At 40.8% G+C, this 13,244-nt stretch overlaps 1 protein-coding gene across 1 annotated transcript in view; it reads left to right on the top strand.

Moving 5' to 3' along the window:
• Positions 1–7,141: 7,141 nt before the first annotated feature.
• Positions 7,142–13,244, top strand: part of LOC124046160 (GPI transamidase component PIG-T-like) — a 36,946-nt gene continuing 30,843 nt past the window's right edge. The window contains exons 1-5 of the mRNA XM_046366233.1: positions 7,142–7,731; positions 8,342–8,519; positions 10,660–10,787; positions 11,337–11,437; positions 11,668–11,754. Coding sequence (XP_046222189.1) covers positions 7,188–7,731; positions 8,342–8,519; positions 10,660–10,787; positions 11,337–11,437; positions 11,668–11,754 — 1,038 coding nt within the window. The 5' untranslated portion in view covers positions 7,142–7,187. The remainder of the gene's footprint in view (positions 7,732–8,341; positions 8,520–10,659; positions 10,788–11,336; positions 11,438–11,667; positions 11,755–13,244) is intronic.

Here is a 13,244-nt window from a genome sequence, read left to right as displayed (position 1 = left end):
GTGTGGGCGTGGGAGGGGTGATACGGATGTGCCGGTCTATATGTCACTACGGCCTGATTGTTCCTCGCAACATTGTAGCCGGCGTACCCCCTAGCTCGATTGTCCATTGTTTGTAATCTATGTATGCTTGTGTTCCCTCATATGCTTTATGTATTGATTTGTTGTTAATATATAAATAAATAAAATATTTTTTAAACATTGTAGCCGGCGACACAAATTTAGGCCAGGCCGCCTACTTACACAATCTGAATGTATTAATGTAGCCTACTGATTTATGATGCTGGTTTGGTCTATATGGATGGTGATGAGGTTGTATAGAGCAGAACATCAACACGTGGTGAAATTGGTTCATTGAATAAATCTCAGGACTAACGTTATTAGTTTTGAATTGTTTAAAAAAATACTGCAATGTATCCCAATATTTCAATGTAATGCATTTATGAATGGCATTGAAGGGATTCAGAGACAACAGCTGCATAGGCCTAGTGGTATTGGCTGAAGGGAGATCAGTAGGCCGATTGATATAGTAGAGAGCTTAATAGACAGAAATGTCTAACATTGGCTTTAATACCTTGAGAAACGACAATGTATCCTAAGCCTCCTGCTCAACGACTGTATAGGCTATGAAAAACACATACATTATTATATTATATTCAAATGTAAATATGTTAGGTTCAATTGATCAAACAATTAATAATACTTAAAAATGTAAGGTAACAAGCAAAGCCATTTTAGACTTTATGCGCATATTTTGCGCCTTGATGATTGTCCATTGGAAGTAATTTCATCCTATTGGTCAACCCTGCTATGATGCGCCGATGAGGAAGTAGTTGCCGTTGCAGAGATTTTGGATATACTGACAAGATACACGTGTCTCCGCCCTAACAAATTGGAGTCGTTGTCCACAAAGTGGCACGGGGGGCTGTCTAGCTCCCGCCTATCCTTTCTTTGGATTGGTGGATACATCTCATTGTTGTAAACATTCTGAATCGTCGATGGGGGTTTGTTGACGTCAACCGCCTGTATTCAATGAATGGCGAGAGAGAGACACTACGCCGCTAGCCTCACGCATGACTATGCATAGCCATCTAGAGACAACTCCAATATGAAGTGTTTTTTTCTTGCCGGGATGTCACGTGTCCTACTTATATCAGTACACTATTAACAACGTAAGCATTACGAAACTTTTATTCAGTCAAATAAACCTCACGCAGCAAATAAGTCATTCGTTTTTTGTTGTTGACAAAATTCGAAACTCTTGACCTCCACATCAAATGACTGTGATTGGTTTACGAAAATACGCCACCTGTTGGAGGGCGACAGATTTTCCGCCTAGTTGGGCCACTCTTTCTCTGCCTGTCTGGTATTAGAACATACTGTACTGTCTTCCGTATTAGCGTTACTGCATCAACATTCGCGTTCTGGCAGCAACATTAAGACTTCCGGTTTTCTGCTTTTGCTTCAAAATAAAAGACAACGGTAAAACGCTATGCGTATGATACGAAATCAATAATAGTGCATGATGTTAAAATAATGATACAAAATTAAAACTACATATGGGGAAAATCTAAATGAACATATTGTCTTACTGAGAAAAAACTATTCTATGGGCCGATGTAAAAGTGGGGTTGGGAAGTAGACCCTACGTCTGGAGAATGTATGTATGGTGTCATTTCAAGGGGCACGGAATAATAGTGTTGCTGGTCTTTTACTCCGCCCATTACATTGGCCACAATTCAAATCACTGTATTACATATTGGTTTATAGAGAGACAGCTATGTAGAGGATTTCTCACTAGGGTCTGTAGAATATATATACAGTGAGCTCCAAAAGTATTGGGGCAGTGGCACATTTTGTGTTGTTTTGACTCAGTATTCCAGCACGTTGGATTTGAAATGATACAATCACTATGAGGTTAATATGCAGACTGTCAGGGTATTTTCATCCATATTTGGGGAACCATTTAGAAATTACAGCACGTTTTGTACATAAGTCCCACCATTTTAGGGGACCAAAATGATTTGGACAAATTCAATTATATGTGTATTAAAGTAGTCTAAAGTTGAGTATTTGGTCCCATATTGGCCCCATATTCCTAGCACGCAATGATTACATCAAGCTTGAGTGAGAAAGTTACAGAGGCACAAATATCATACCCAGACAAAAAACTCAATAAGGTCTGTAGAAACTACCTCCAAATTAACCGGTGCTATCCACGTAGTAGTCAATGCTTATATACACGCTAAACTATCAACACTCAAAATCAAACACACGAGGCAAACTTTTTAGTCTAAACGAAAATCGTATTTATTTAAAATGTAAATGTAATGAATATCAACCAGGCTATAGGTACATTCACTTACAGTCACCAATTTTCTTAAATGTGTCAGTTGAAATTGATGGTCTAACACACTTTATGATAGATTCATTCGTTTCAATCCCTCATTCGTTAAATTAGCGATGTACCATTTTGTTTCATATGGAAAACCTATGTCAAAATCAGTTGCATTTTAAAATTAGATTTTCATATATCAGTTCGGAGAAAATACATTGCAACTGTGTGAATGTCACTAGCAATAGAATGTATACATGTGTCACAGTTCTCTTTAAGACTAAATCCATTTCTCCTCTCCACTCTGTTTGATTGGTGTTTTTGTATCAATTAGTTTGTCTTTGATTGTGTTGCACTGACTTAGCTTGTGCTGTCACCCTCATCTCCTATTTCATTACATATGGGTGACGGGATCAAGGAGATGGTCAACTCAACCTGTTCCTCCATCGGATTAACAAGACTGAATGTAACCTCTATTCTAGTCCCACATACTGTACTCCTAAGATTTTTAACACTACATTGAGTGACAAAACGTTTTGGCAACTTCCTCCTAAAATTGGAAATCACATTTTTTCTGCATAAACGGAATGTATTGCCATTGAAATAGCATGGTAATCCAACATCCCACATTTTTTTTGTGATTCTTAACAGCACAAAAAGGTTGACATCAGCAAGAGCAGGGCAGGTCAGGGTTTAGGATTGGGATATCCATCCAGTGTGTAATGAAGTTTTATTTACATCATTCCAGCAGCGCACAACTTGGGAAGGAAGTACATTTTCTTAGAAATATACCTTTTCCCTGTGCTTCTCCAAGCATGCACTTCATATAGCCTCGGCCTATTGCCTAGTATTAGGCTATGGATCATTTGACTGAGACCACACTAAATATAGGGTCACTTGCTACTGCGCGCCCAGCAGAGAATCAGGGATGAGAGGCAGCACATACATACATTTTACTTTGGCACCTAGATTAGTTCTCTCTCTGTAAGCTAATATGGAATTTATGGGCCTATTTGTATTGTATTGGGACCAATGGAGTGGGTGGAATAGAAAGTGTTGCCGGGCACGTACTGCAGACCTCAGTCCACCATGGAATAACACCATACAGTGCATTCGAAAAGTATTCAGACCCCTTCCCTTTTTCCACATTTTGTTACGTTACAGCCTTATTTTAAAATGTATTACATATGTTTCCCCCCTCACCAGTCTACACACAATACCCTATAACAACAAAGCAAAAACAGGTTAAGACATTTTTGCAAATTTACTAAAAAAGAAAACAGAAATACCTTATTTCCATAAGTATTCAGACCATTTGCTGTGAGACTCAAAATTATGCTCAGGTTCATCCTGTTTCCATTGATCATCCTTGAAATGTTTCTACAACTTGATTGGAGTCCACCTGTGGTGAATTATTTTGTTTGGACATGTGGAAAGGCACACACCTGTCTATATAAGGTCCCACAGTTGACAATGCATGTCAGAGCAAAAACCAAGCCATGAGGTCGAAGGAATTGTCCGAAGTGCTCCGAGACAGGATTGAGTCAATGCACAGATCTGGGGAAGGGAACCAAAACATTTCTGCAGCATTGAAGGAGCCAAGAACACAGTGGCCTCCATCATTCTTATATGTAATACGTTTGGAACCACCAAGACTCTTTCTTCCTAGAGCTGGCCGCTCAGCCAAAATGCAGGGTGGGACTAATAACAAGGTAACTAATGTAAAATATACTGTGTCCATCAAAATATATATAGGTTCAAAACTTGTGAAACAGCACAGTTAAAAATATATGACAAAAATAAATCCAACTGGATGGTCTTCAGAAATAGATGGGAGGGGTTGAGGGTAGCAGAAGGATAGGAGTAAAAACAAACAAAAGAAAATCTGTTTTTGAATAGCTGTGTCCGTAAAATGTACATAGTATGTATGAGCTGGAAGTAGAATCCTTAGTGTTGTTGTTCATTAGTTTACTCTAATTAGGGGAGGGGTGGTAGGGTTAGTGGAAAAGTACATGGAATGTCCCAATGCTGAAACACCAGCGTAACAAAGCAAAAACATAAACTAAGCCGTTGACCAAAAGAGAAAACTATTCTAGCTTCATACCCAAGACTTCTAGACTGTAATCGCTGCCAAATCTGCTTCAACAAAGTATTGAGGTAAAGGGCCTGAATACTTATGTGCAGTTGAAGTCAGAAGTTTACATACACTTAGGTTGGAGTCATTAAAACATGTATTTCAACCACTCCACAAATTTCTTGTTCACCAAGTATAGTTTTGGTAAGTCGGTTAGGACATCTACTTTGTGCATGACACAAGTCATTTTTACAACAATTGTTTACAGACAGATATAATTCACTGCATCACAATTCCAGTGGGTTAGAAGTTCACATACACAAAGTTGACTGTACCTTTAAACAGCTTGGGAAATTCTAGAAAGTGATGTCATGGCTTTAGAAGCTTCTGATAAGCTAATTGACATCATTTGAGTCAATTGGAGGTGTACCTGTGGATGTATTTCAAGGCTTACCTTCAAACTCAGTGCCTCTTTGCTTGACACCATAGGAAAATCTAAAGAAATCAGCCAAGACCTCAGGAAAAACATTGTCGACCTCCACAAGTCTGGTTCATCCTTGGGAGCAATTTCCAAACGCCTGAAGGTGCCACAAACAATAGTATGCAAGTACAAACAATAGTATGCAAACAATAGTATGCAAGTATAAACACCATTGGACCACGCAGCCGTCATACCGCTCAGGAAGGAAACAAGTTCTGTCTCCTAGAGATGAAAGCACTTTGGTGCGAAATGTGCAAATCAATCCCAGAACAACAGCAAAGGACCTTGCGAAGATGCTGGAGGAAACAGGTACAGATTTATCTATATTCACAGTAAAAGGAGTCCTATATCGACATAACCTGAAAGGCCACTCAGCAAGGAAGAAGCAACTGCTCCAAAACCGCCATAAAAAAAGCCATACTACGTTTTGCATGAGGACAAAGATCATACTTTTTGGAGAAATATCCTCTGGTCTGATGAAACAAAAATAGAACTGTTTAGCCATAATGACCATCAGGTACACCTCCAATTGACTTAAATTATGTTTTGAGGAAAAAGGGGATGCTTGCAAGTCGATGAACACCATCCCAACTGTGAAGCACGGGGGTGGCAGCATCATGTTGTGGGGGTGCTTTGCTGCAGGAGGGACTGGTGCAATTCACAAAATAGATATGAAAATATGTGGATATATTGAAGCAACATCTTGGTCGCAAATGGGTCTTCCAAATGTACAATGACCACAAGCATACATCCAAAGTTGTGGCAACATGGCTTAAGGACAACAAAGTCAAGGTATTGGAGTGTCCATCACAAAGCCCTGACCTCAATCCTATAGAACATTTGTGTGCAGAACAGAAAAAGGGATGTGCGAGCAAGAAGGCCTACAAACCTGACTCAGTTACACTAGCTCTGTCAGGGGGAATGGGCCAAAATTCACCCAATTTATTGTGGGAAGCTTGTGGAAGGCTACCCAAAACATTTGACCCAAGTTAAACAATTTAAAGGCAATGCTAACAAATACTAATTGAGTGTATGTAAACTTCTGACCCACTGGGAATGTGATGAAAGAAATAAAAGCTGAAATAAACCACTCTCTTATTATTCTGACATTTCACATTCTTAAAGTGGTGATCCTAACTGACCTAAAACAGGGAATTTTTAGTAGGATTAAATGTCAGGAATTGTGAAAAACTGAGTTTAAATGTACAGTATTTAGCTAAGCTCTATGTAAACTTCGGACTTCAACTGTAAATGTTATATTTTCATTTTTAATACATTTGCAAAAATTTCTACAAACAAGTTTTTTCTTTGTCAATTCATCCCCTTTTTTACACTGCAAGCATATGAGTATGTTTCAACAATGCATCTTTTCTCTTTGGAAGTTTCAACATCCATTATCTCAGCAACAGTTTGGTCATGTCCTGACTCCATGCTACTAGCTATGAAGACATTAGCAGGCTTACTTAACTACACACGCTGAAACTTTTTGATAACTAACGTTTTTTATTTTACCTTTATTTAACTAGGCAAGTCAGTTAAGAACAAATTCTTATGTTCAATGACTGCCTAGGAACAGTGGGTTAACTGGCTGTTCAGGAGCAGAACGACAGTTGTACCTTGTCAGCTCGGGGATTTGATATAGCAACCTTTCAGTTACTAGTCCAACACTCTAACCACTAGGCTACCCTGCCGCCACAACGTTAGCTTGTTCATTGGAAATCTTCAAAAGTTTGATTAATTACAGTTTGATTAATTAATTATTTTTGTGAAAAAAACAAATTTCAACTGCAGTCTAACACTATAAACCTTGTGAGAAAACCCTAAAATTGATCCTCAGCTGGAAATGTCATGCCGCCATCTTGAGCATCCCCCCAAACAGTATCCATGCACTGGCCAGCAACACTCCGTATTATTCGGCCCCATGAAATGACACCATATATACATACATTCTACAGACCCTACTTAGTATTCCCCAAAATACGTTTACTGTGGCACCCATAATTTAGTAATATAATAATAGTTTTTTCTCTTTTAAGTTAATATGTGTTACATATAAAGTGATTCATTTGGGGCATTTATTTGAAAACCCAAATGTAATGCAAATGTCACATAAATATAAACAAATATGCTTCATTAATCTTTAGACAATTATTTCCATATATCATGAATAGATACAGGTTATTGACACCTTTCTATTATTACGTAGGGGAGTTTTATTTTGAAACATCTCGCTATTTCGTGAGCCGGAAGTACTTTTTTAGTGTTGCTAATGGCACGCTGATTGTTCAGCAATCGGAAAAATGGCAGCGCACAGGTGCAATATTTTTATGCTGGTGTTCGTTCTTTGTGGATTAACATATGTGTTTGTTAGAGCGGACATAGAAGATACAAATCACGTGAAAGATGCTGAAAGCGTGGCCGTTGATATTGCACCGAAGGCGAATATAGGCGCGTCACTGCGATCAACTAAAACCGAGGACCAAACCCAGGCCGCTGAAGAGGAGAGGCAATGGGAGACCGAAACGAATCCCGCAGATGCCCCCAGCGACAACAAGGCTGACCATGTCCATGATACCATGCAAAACCTCGACAGTCGTCCAGCACCGTATGCAAAAGACCAAACCCAAGAGGCAGCGGAAGAGGAGAGGCAATGGGAGGCTACCGAGGTCAAAGAAGCTGACCATGTCCCTGACACCATGCAAACCCCAGACGTCCCTCCACCAACGCCCGCAAAAGATCAGTTTCAGGAAGAGTTGGTGATCAGACCATTGCATTCTGGGGATATCTATGCCAGCTTCCAGTTCCGCACCATGTGGGATACAGACTTCTTACGAGGAAGTAAAGGTAAATATTGTGGTTCAATATGATGCGTGGGTCAATCACATAATTTATCAAGTAGTCACACAGGGACACCACCAGTCGTCAGTGCATATCCAGCACAGGAGGTTGGTGGCATCTTAATTGGGGAGGACAGGCTCGTGGTAAGGGCAGGAGCAGAGTAAGTGAAATGGTATGGAAGACATGGTTTCCAGGTGTTTGATGCCATTCCTTCCGCTCCGTTACAGCCATTATTATGAGCCGTCCTCCCCTCAGCAGCCTCCACTGAATTCGTCATGGTCCTGTAGACTCACAGAGCAGGCTTTTGTTCCAGCCCAGCACTAAACATTTTATTCAACCAGTCAAGGGCTTGATAAGTTGAATAGTTGAACCAGGTGTCTTATTGCTGCTGTGCTATGTTGACTAGACGTGCATTCATTGTCATCAGTACATAGGACCTAGGCCTAATTTGTATGAGGTATGTCCACTGTCCAGTGCACACTTTTGGGAGATTATAGGCCTAGATCTGGTACGTGCACACCCCTAAACTCAAGGATGGATTTTATGAACGACATATCAAGTCAACATATTAGTGTTCTATGAAACTCACTGTTTCCTCCCAAATGTTCATTTTCAGTCTCCCACTACCGACTCTTCCCAAAGTCGCTGGGCCAGGTGATTTCAAAGTTCTCTGTGCGTGAGCTCCACATCTCCTTCACTCAGGGCTACTGGAGGACCATGCAGTGGGGCCAGCCATTCCTACCATCGCCCCCTGGTGCTGAACTGTGGGTATGGTTCCAGGACACTGTCACTGAGTGAGTACATATAATATAACTGTGTATTTATTTATCCCTACAAGTTCACGTTCTTTATTGTAGAAGATAATGGAGTAGCTTTGGATCTGTTGAATCATTGTTAGTCGGTTCTGGTGTCAACAGGGGCTGTATGAATACATCTGTGTGGCTCTAGGCTTGTTCATATGATGTTAATCACTTTTCGACTGTACCCCCTTTAGATTTGAATGAAACCTTTCATACATTTTGTCCCACGGATGAAGTTGTCAGAAAGTGACTTCAAATGGATGTCAAACTCAACCATTTCTATTTTCCAGTGATGAAGACACTGTTGATGAATCATGGTGGGGTATGCAAAATGGTTCAAATTTGAGCACCTCTATCTCCTGACTGTTTTGGCATTCAGTTCCAAAAAGTCCCTTTCTGACTACTTCTACCATGGGCAAACATGTATGGAAGGTTTCGTCCAAATCAAAAGGGGTGCTGTCCGAAAGTGGTTGAAATCATATGGAACGACCCTGTAGTCTCACCCATTTTGTAAAGTATGACCGCAGGTACCGCTATTATTTGCTCCATTGAGTCTTCGCCCATGAACATATCGCAACATTTGACAGGCATGTCTATCTGGTGGCTGGTTGCAGATACTACCATTCTCCCAAACTATATGGGCATTAAAAGTGATCGAGTTGTCTATTAAAGTGAATGTCCACTGATGTGAATGATCCAGTGCCTTCAGAAAGTATTCACACCCCTTGAATTTTTACACATTTTGTTGTTACAAAGTGGGATTAAAATGTTTTTTTTTTGTCAATGATTTACACCAAATAATTATCTTCACTATCTTGATTTATATCGTTTGTGTTAAATCACCTTTGGCAGCGTTTACAGCTGTGATTCTTTCTGGTAAGTCTGAGAGCTTTGCACACTTGGATTGTACAATATTAGCCCATTTTATTATTTTTAAAAGTGTCAAGCTCTGTCAAGTTAGTTGTTGGTCGTTGCTAGACAGACATGTTTAAGTCTTGCCATATATTTTCAATACTTTTTTTTTTAAAGTAAACTATAACTCAGGAACATTCAATGTCAACTTGCTCAGCAACTCCAGTGTATTGTGTTCTAGGTTATTGTCCTGCTGAAAGATTAATTTATCACCCAGTGTCTGTTGGAAAGCAGACTGAACCAGGTTTTCCTCTAGGATTTTGCCTGTGCTTAGCTCTATTCTGTTTCTTTTTATCCTAAAAAAGCTTTCATGTGTTGTTGGATTTGTCCTAAACATAATGCTTTGTATCCAGGACATAAAGTTAATTTCTTTGTCACATTTTTTTCAGTCTTACTTTAGTGCCTTATTGCAAACAATATGCATATTTTTTAATATTTGTATTCTGTACAGGCTTCCTTCTTTTCACTCTCCTTTATTTTAGTATCGTGGAGTAGGCTTAACTACAATTTTGTTGATCCATCCTCCATTATCTTTTGTCAGAGTCATGTTTTAGCTGTTTTAAAATCCCCATTGGCCTCCTGGTGAAATCCCTGAGTGGTTTCCTTCCTTTCCAGCAACTGATTTAGGACGGTCGCCTATGTCTTTGTAGTGACTGGGCGTATTGTTACACCATCCAAAGTGTAAAATGAATAACTGCACCATGCTCAAAGGGATATTCAATGTCTGCTTTTTCTTTTAATCCATCTCCCTTCTAAGTAAGTGCCCTTGTTTGCGAACGATAGGACAACCTCCCTGGTCTTTGTAGTTGAATCTGTGCTGTTCACCTTGAACCTTAAAGATAATTGTATGTGTGGGGTAAACCAGTAGGGTAGTGATTTTAAACATGTTAAACACTATTTTTGCACATAGTGAATCCATGCAACTTATTACGTGACTTGTTAAGAACATTTATACTCCTGAACTTTAGGCTTGCCATATCAAAAGGGTTGAGTACTTATTGGCTGAAGACATTTCAGCTTTTCATTTTTTACATTAATATGTAAACATTTATAAAAACACAATTCCACTTTGACATTATGGGGTATTGTATGTAGATCAGTGACACAATTTCAATTTTAAATTCAGGCTGTAACACAACAAAATGTGGAAGAAAAAAACAAGGTGTGAATTATTTCTGAAGGCCCTGTAACTGTACCCTTCGTTTGATCCTTCGTCTTATAGTGTGGACGGTGCCTGGAAGGAGCTGACCAACGTTCTCTCAGGGATCTTCTGTGCCTCCCTGAACTTCATTGACTCCACCAACACGGTGCAGCCCAGTGCCTCCTTCAAACCTCTTGGCTTGGGCAACGGTATGTTTCCTCACACTCAACAGTCTCTACAGTAGCTCGCCTACCTCTGAACTGAGAGCAGTGCTCATGAAGCACCAGAGTGAAACAGAGGTACCATCTGTAATTGTCCAGTAAAGGAAGACTTCTACGGTGTGACCATGAATAATGATCCGGTGCCAACCAATGCTTTGTTGTTATGGCAAACTGAAAAGACAATGCCTTTAGTCTTTACAGCAGGGGTGGGAAATCCTATGTCTGGTTCGGGGGGAGTTTTTACTCAAGCCAAGCGGTTAAACACCCCATTCAACTACCTAACTAGTCATATTCAGGTGTGCATCTTGGCTAGAATATAAGCCTGCAATCTTACCAGCCCTGGTGGGGTATGAATCCTACTCCTGAACAGAGGGCAGTGCTTTAGAACAGCCATATTTTTGTCATATGTACTCAAAAGGATTCTCAAAGAAGTGAGTTAAAGATGTGAGACACTACAGTTGTGATGTGTGACTCTCCATAATGTCTTGTCTGTTGATTTTTGTCGTTTCATGTACCTTCTTTGTATCCTCTAATCAGTAACAGACCAGCGCTTCCTCCGCTATGCTGTGTTGCCGCGGGAGATCGTCTGTACTGAGAACCTGACTCCGTGGAAGAAACTCCTCCCCTGTGGCTCCAAGGTACCTGTCTGTCTTATGTTTGATGCTCTTATGAAAGTTGCATCTAGCCAAAGCTTTTAGACTTTTGTACAATACATCTGAAGTCTGTCATAACTCCTATGAGTGCAATGGCTTCCTTCTTGGCTTATGTGTTTCGCTTTGGGTGGTTATTTTTGTTATCAATTTCTTGTAGTTAACTTTGTGTGTGTGGTGATTAACCATGTCATTCATGTTGCCCCTCCTTCCACTAGGCTGGTCTGGCAGTCCTGATGAAGTCTGAGAAACTCTTCCACAGCAGCTTCCACTCCCAGGCTCTACACTTCAGACCTGTGTGTCAGGTAATACAGTTTGTAGTGCACATACACTACCAGTCAAAAGTTTTAGAACACCTCATCAATCTAAACGCAATACCCCATAATGACAAATATATATATATACACACACATAAACTCAGCAAAAAAAGAAACGTCCCTTTTTCAGGACCCTGTCTTTCAAAGATCATTTGTAAAAATCAAAATAACTTCCCAGATCTTTAATTGTAAAGGGTTTTAACACTGTTTCTCATGCTTGTTCAATGAACCATAAACAATGAATGAACATGCACCTGTGGAACGGTCGTTAAGGCACTAACAGCTTACAGACTGTATGCAATTAAGGTCACAGTTATGAAAACTTAGGACACTGAAGAGGCCTTTCTACTGACTCTGAAAAACACCAAAAAAAAGATGTCCAAGGTCCCTGCTCATCTGTGTGAATGTGCCTTGGGCCATGCTGCAATGAGGACTGCAGGATTGGCCAATAAATTGCCATGTCCGTACTGTGTGACGCCTAAGACAGAGCTACAGGGAGACAGGACGGACAGCTGATCATCCTCGCAGTGGCAGACCACGTGTAACAACACCCGCACAGGATCGGTACATCCAAACATTACACCTGCGGGACAGGTACAGGATGGCAACAATAACTGTCCGAGTTACACCAGGAACACACAATCCCTCCATCAGTGCTCAGACTGATGGAGGGATAGGCCGAGAGAGGCTGGACTGAGGGCTTGTAGGCCTGTTGTACGGCATTCGTGTTTATCGTTGAAGGAATGAGCGTTACACTGAGGCCTGTACTTTGGAGCGGGATCGATTTGGAGGTGGAGGGTCCATCATGGTCTGGGGCAGTGTGTCACAGCATCATCGGACGGAGCTTGTTGTCATTGCAGGCAATCTTAAAGCTGTGCGGCCCAGGGAAGACATCCTCCTCCCTCATGTGGTACTCTTCCTTCAGGCTCATCCTGACATGACCCTCCAGCATGACAATGCCACCAGCCGTACTTCTAATTCTGTGCGTGATTTGCTGCAAGACAGGAATGTCAGTGTTCTGCCATGGCCAACGAAGAGCCCGGATCTCAATCCCATTGAGCACGCCTGGGACCTGTTGGATCGGAGGTTGAGGGCTAGGGCCATTCCCCCCAGAAATGTCCGGGAACTTGCAGGTGCCTTGGTGGAAGAGGGGGGGTAACATCTCACAGCAAAAACTGGCAAATATTGTGCAGTCCATGAGGAGGAGATGCACTGCAGTACTGAATGTAGTTGGTGTCCACACCAGATGCTGACTGTTACTTTTGGTTTTGACCTCCCTCCCCCTTTGTCCAGGGACACATTATTCAATTTCTGTTAGTCACGTGTCTGTGGGACATGTTCAGTCTGTCTCAGTTGTTGAATCATGTTATGTTCATGCAAATATTTACACATGTCAATTTTGCTGAAAATAAATGCAGTTGACAGTGAGTGGACGTTCCTTTTTTTGCTGTGTGTGTATATATATATACACACACAGC

The sequence above is a fragment of the Oncorhynchus gorbuscha genome, linkage group LG10 (assembly GCF_021184085.1).
Source record: "Oncorhynchus gorbuscha isolate QuinsamMale2020 ecotype Even-year linkage group LG10, OgorEven_v1.0, whole genome shotgun sequence".
Lineage (NCBI taxonomy): Eukaryota > Metazoa > Chordata > Actinopteri > Salmoniformes > Salmonidae > Oncorhynchus > Oncorhynchus gorbuscha.
Note: the sequence above shows the minus strand (reverse complement) of the source record. Positions and strands in the feature narration are given on the sequence as shown.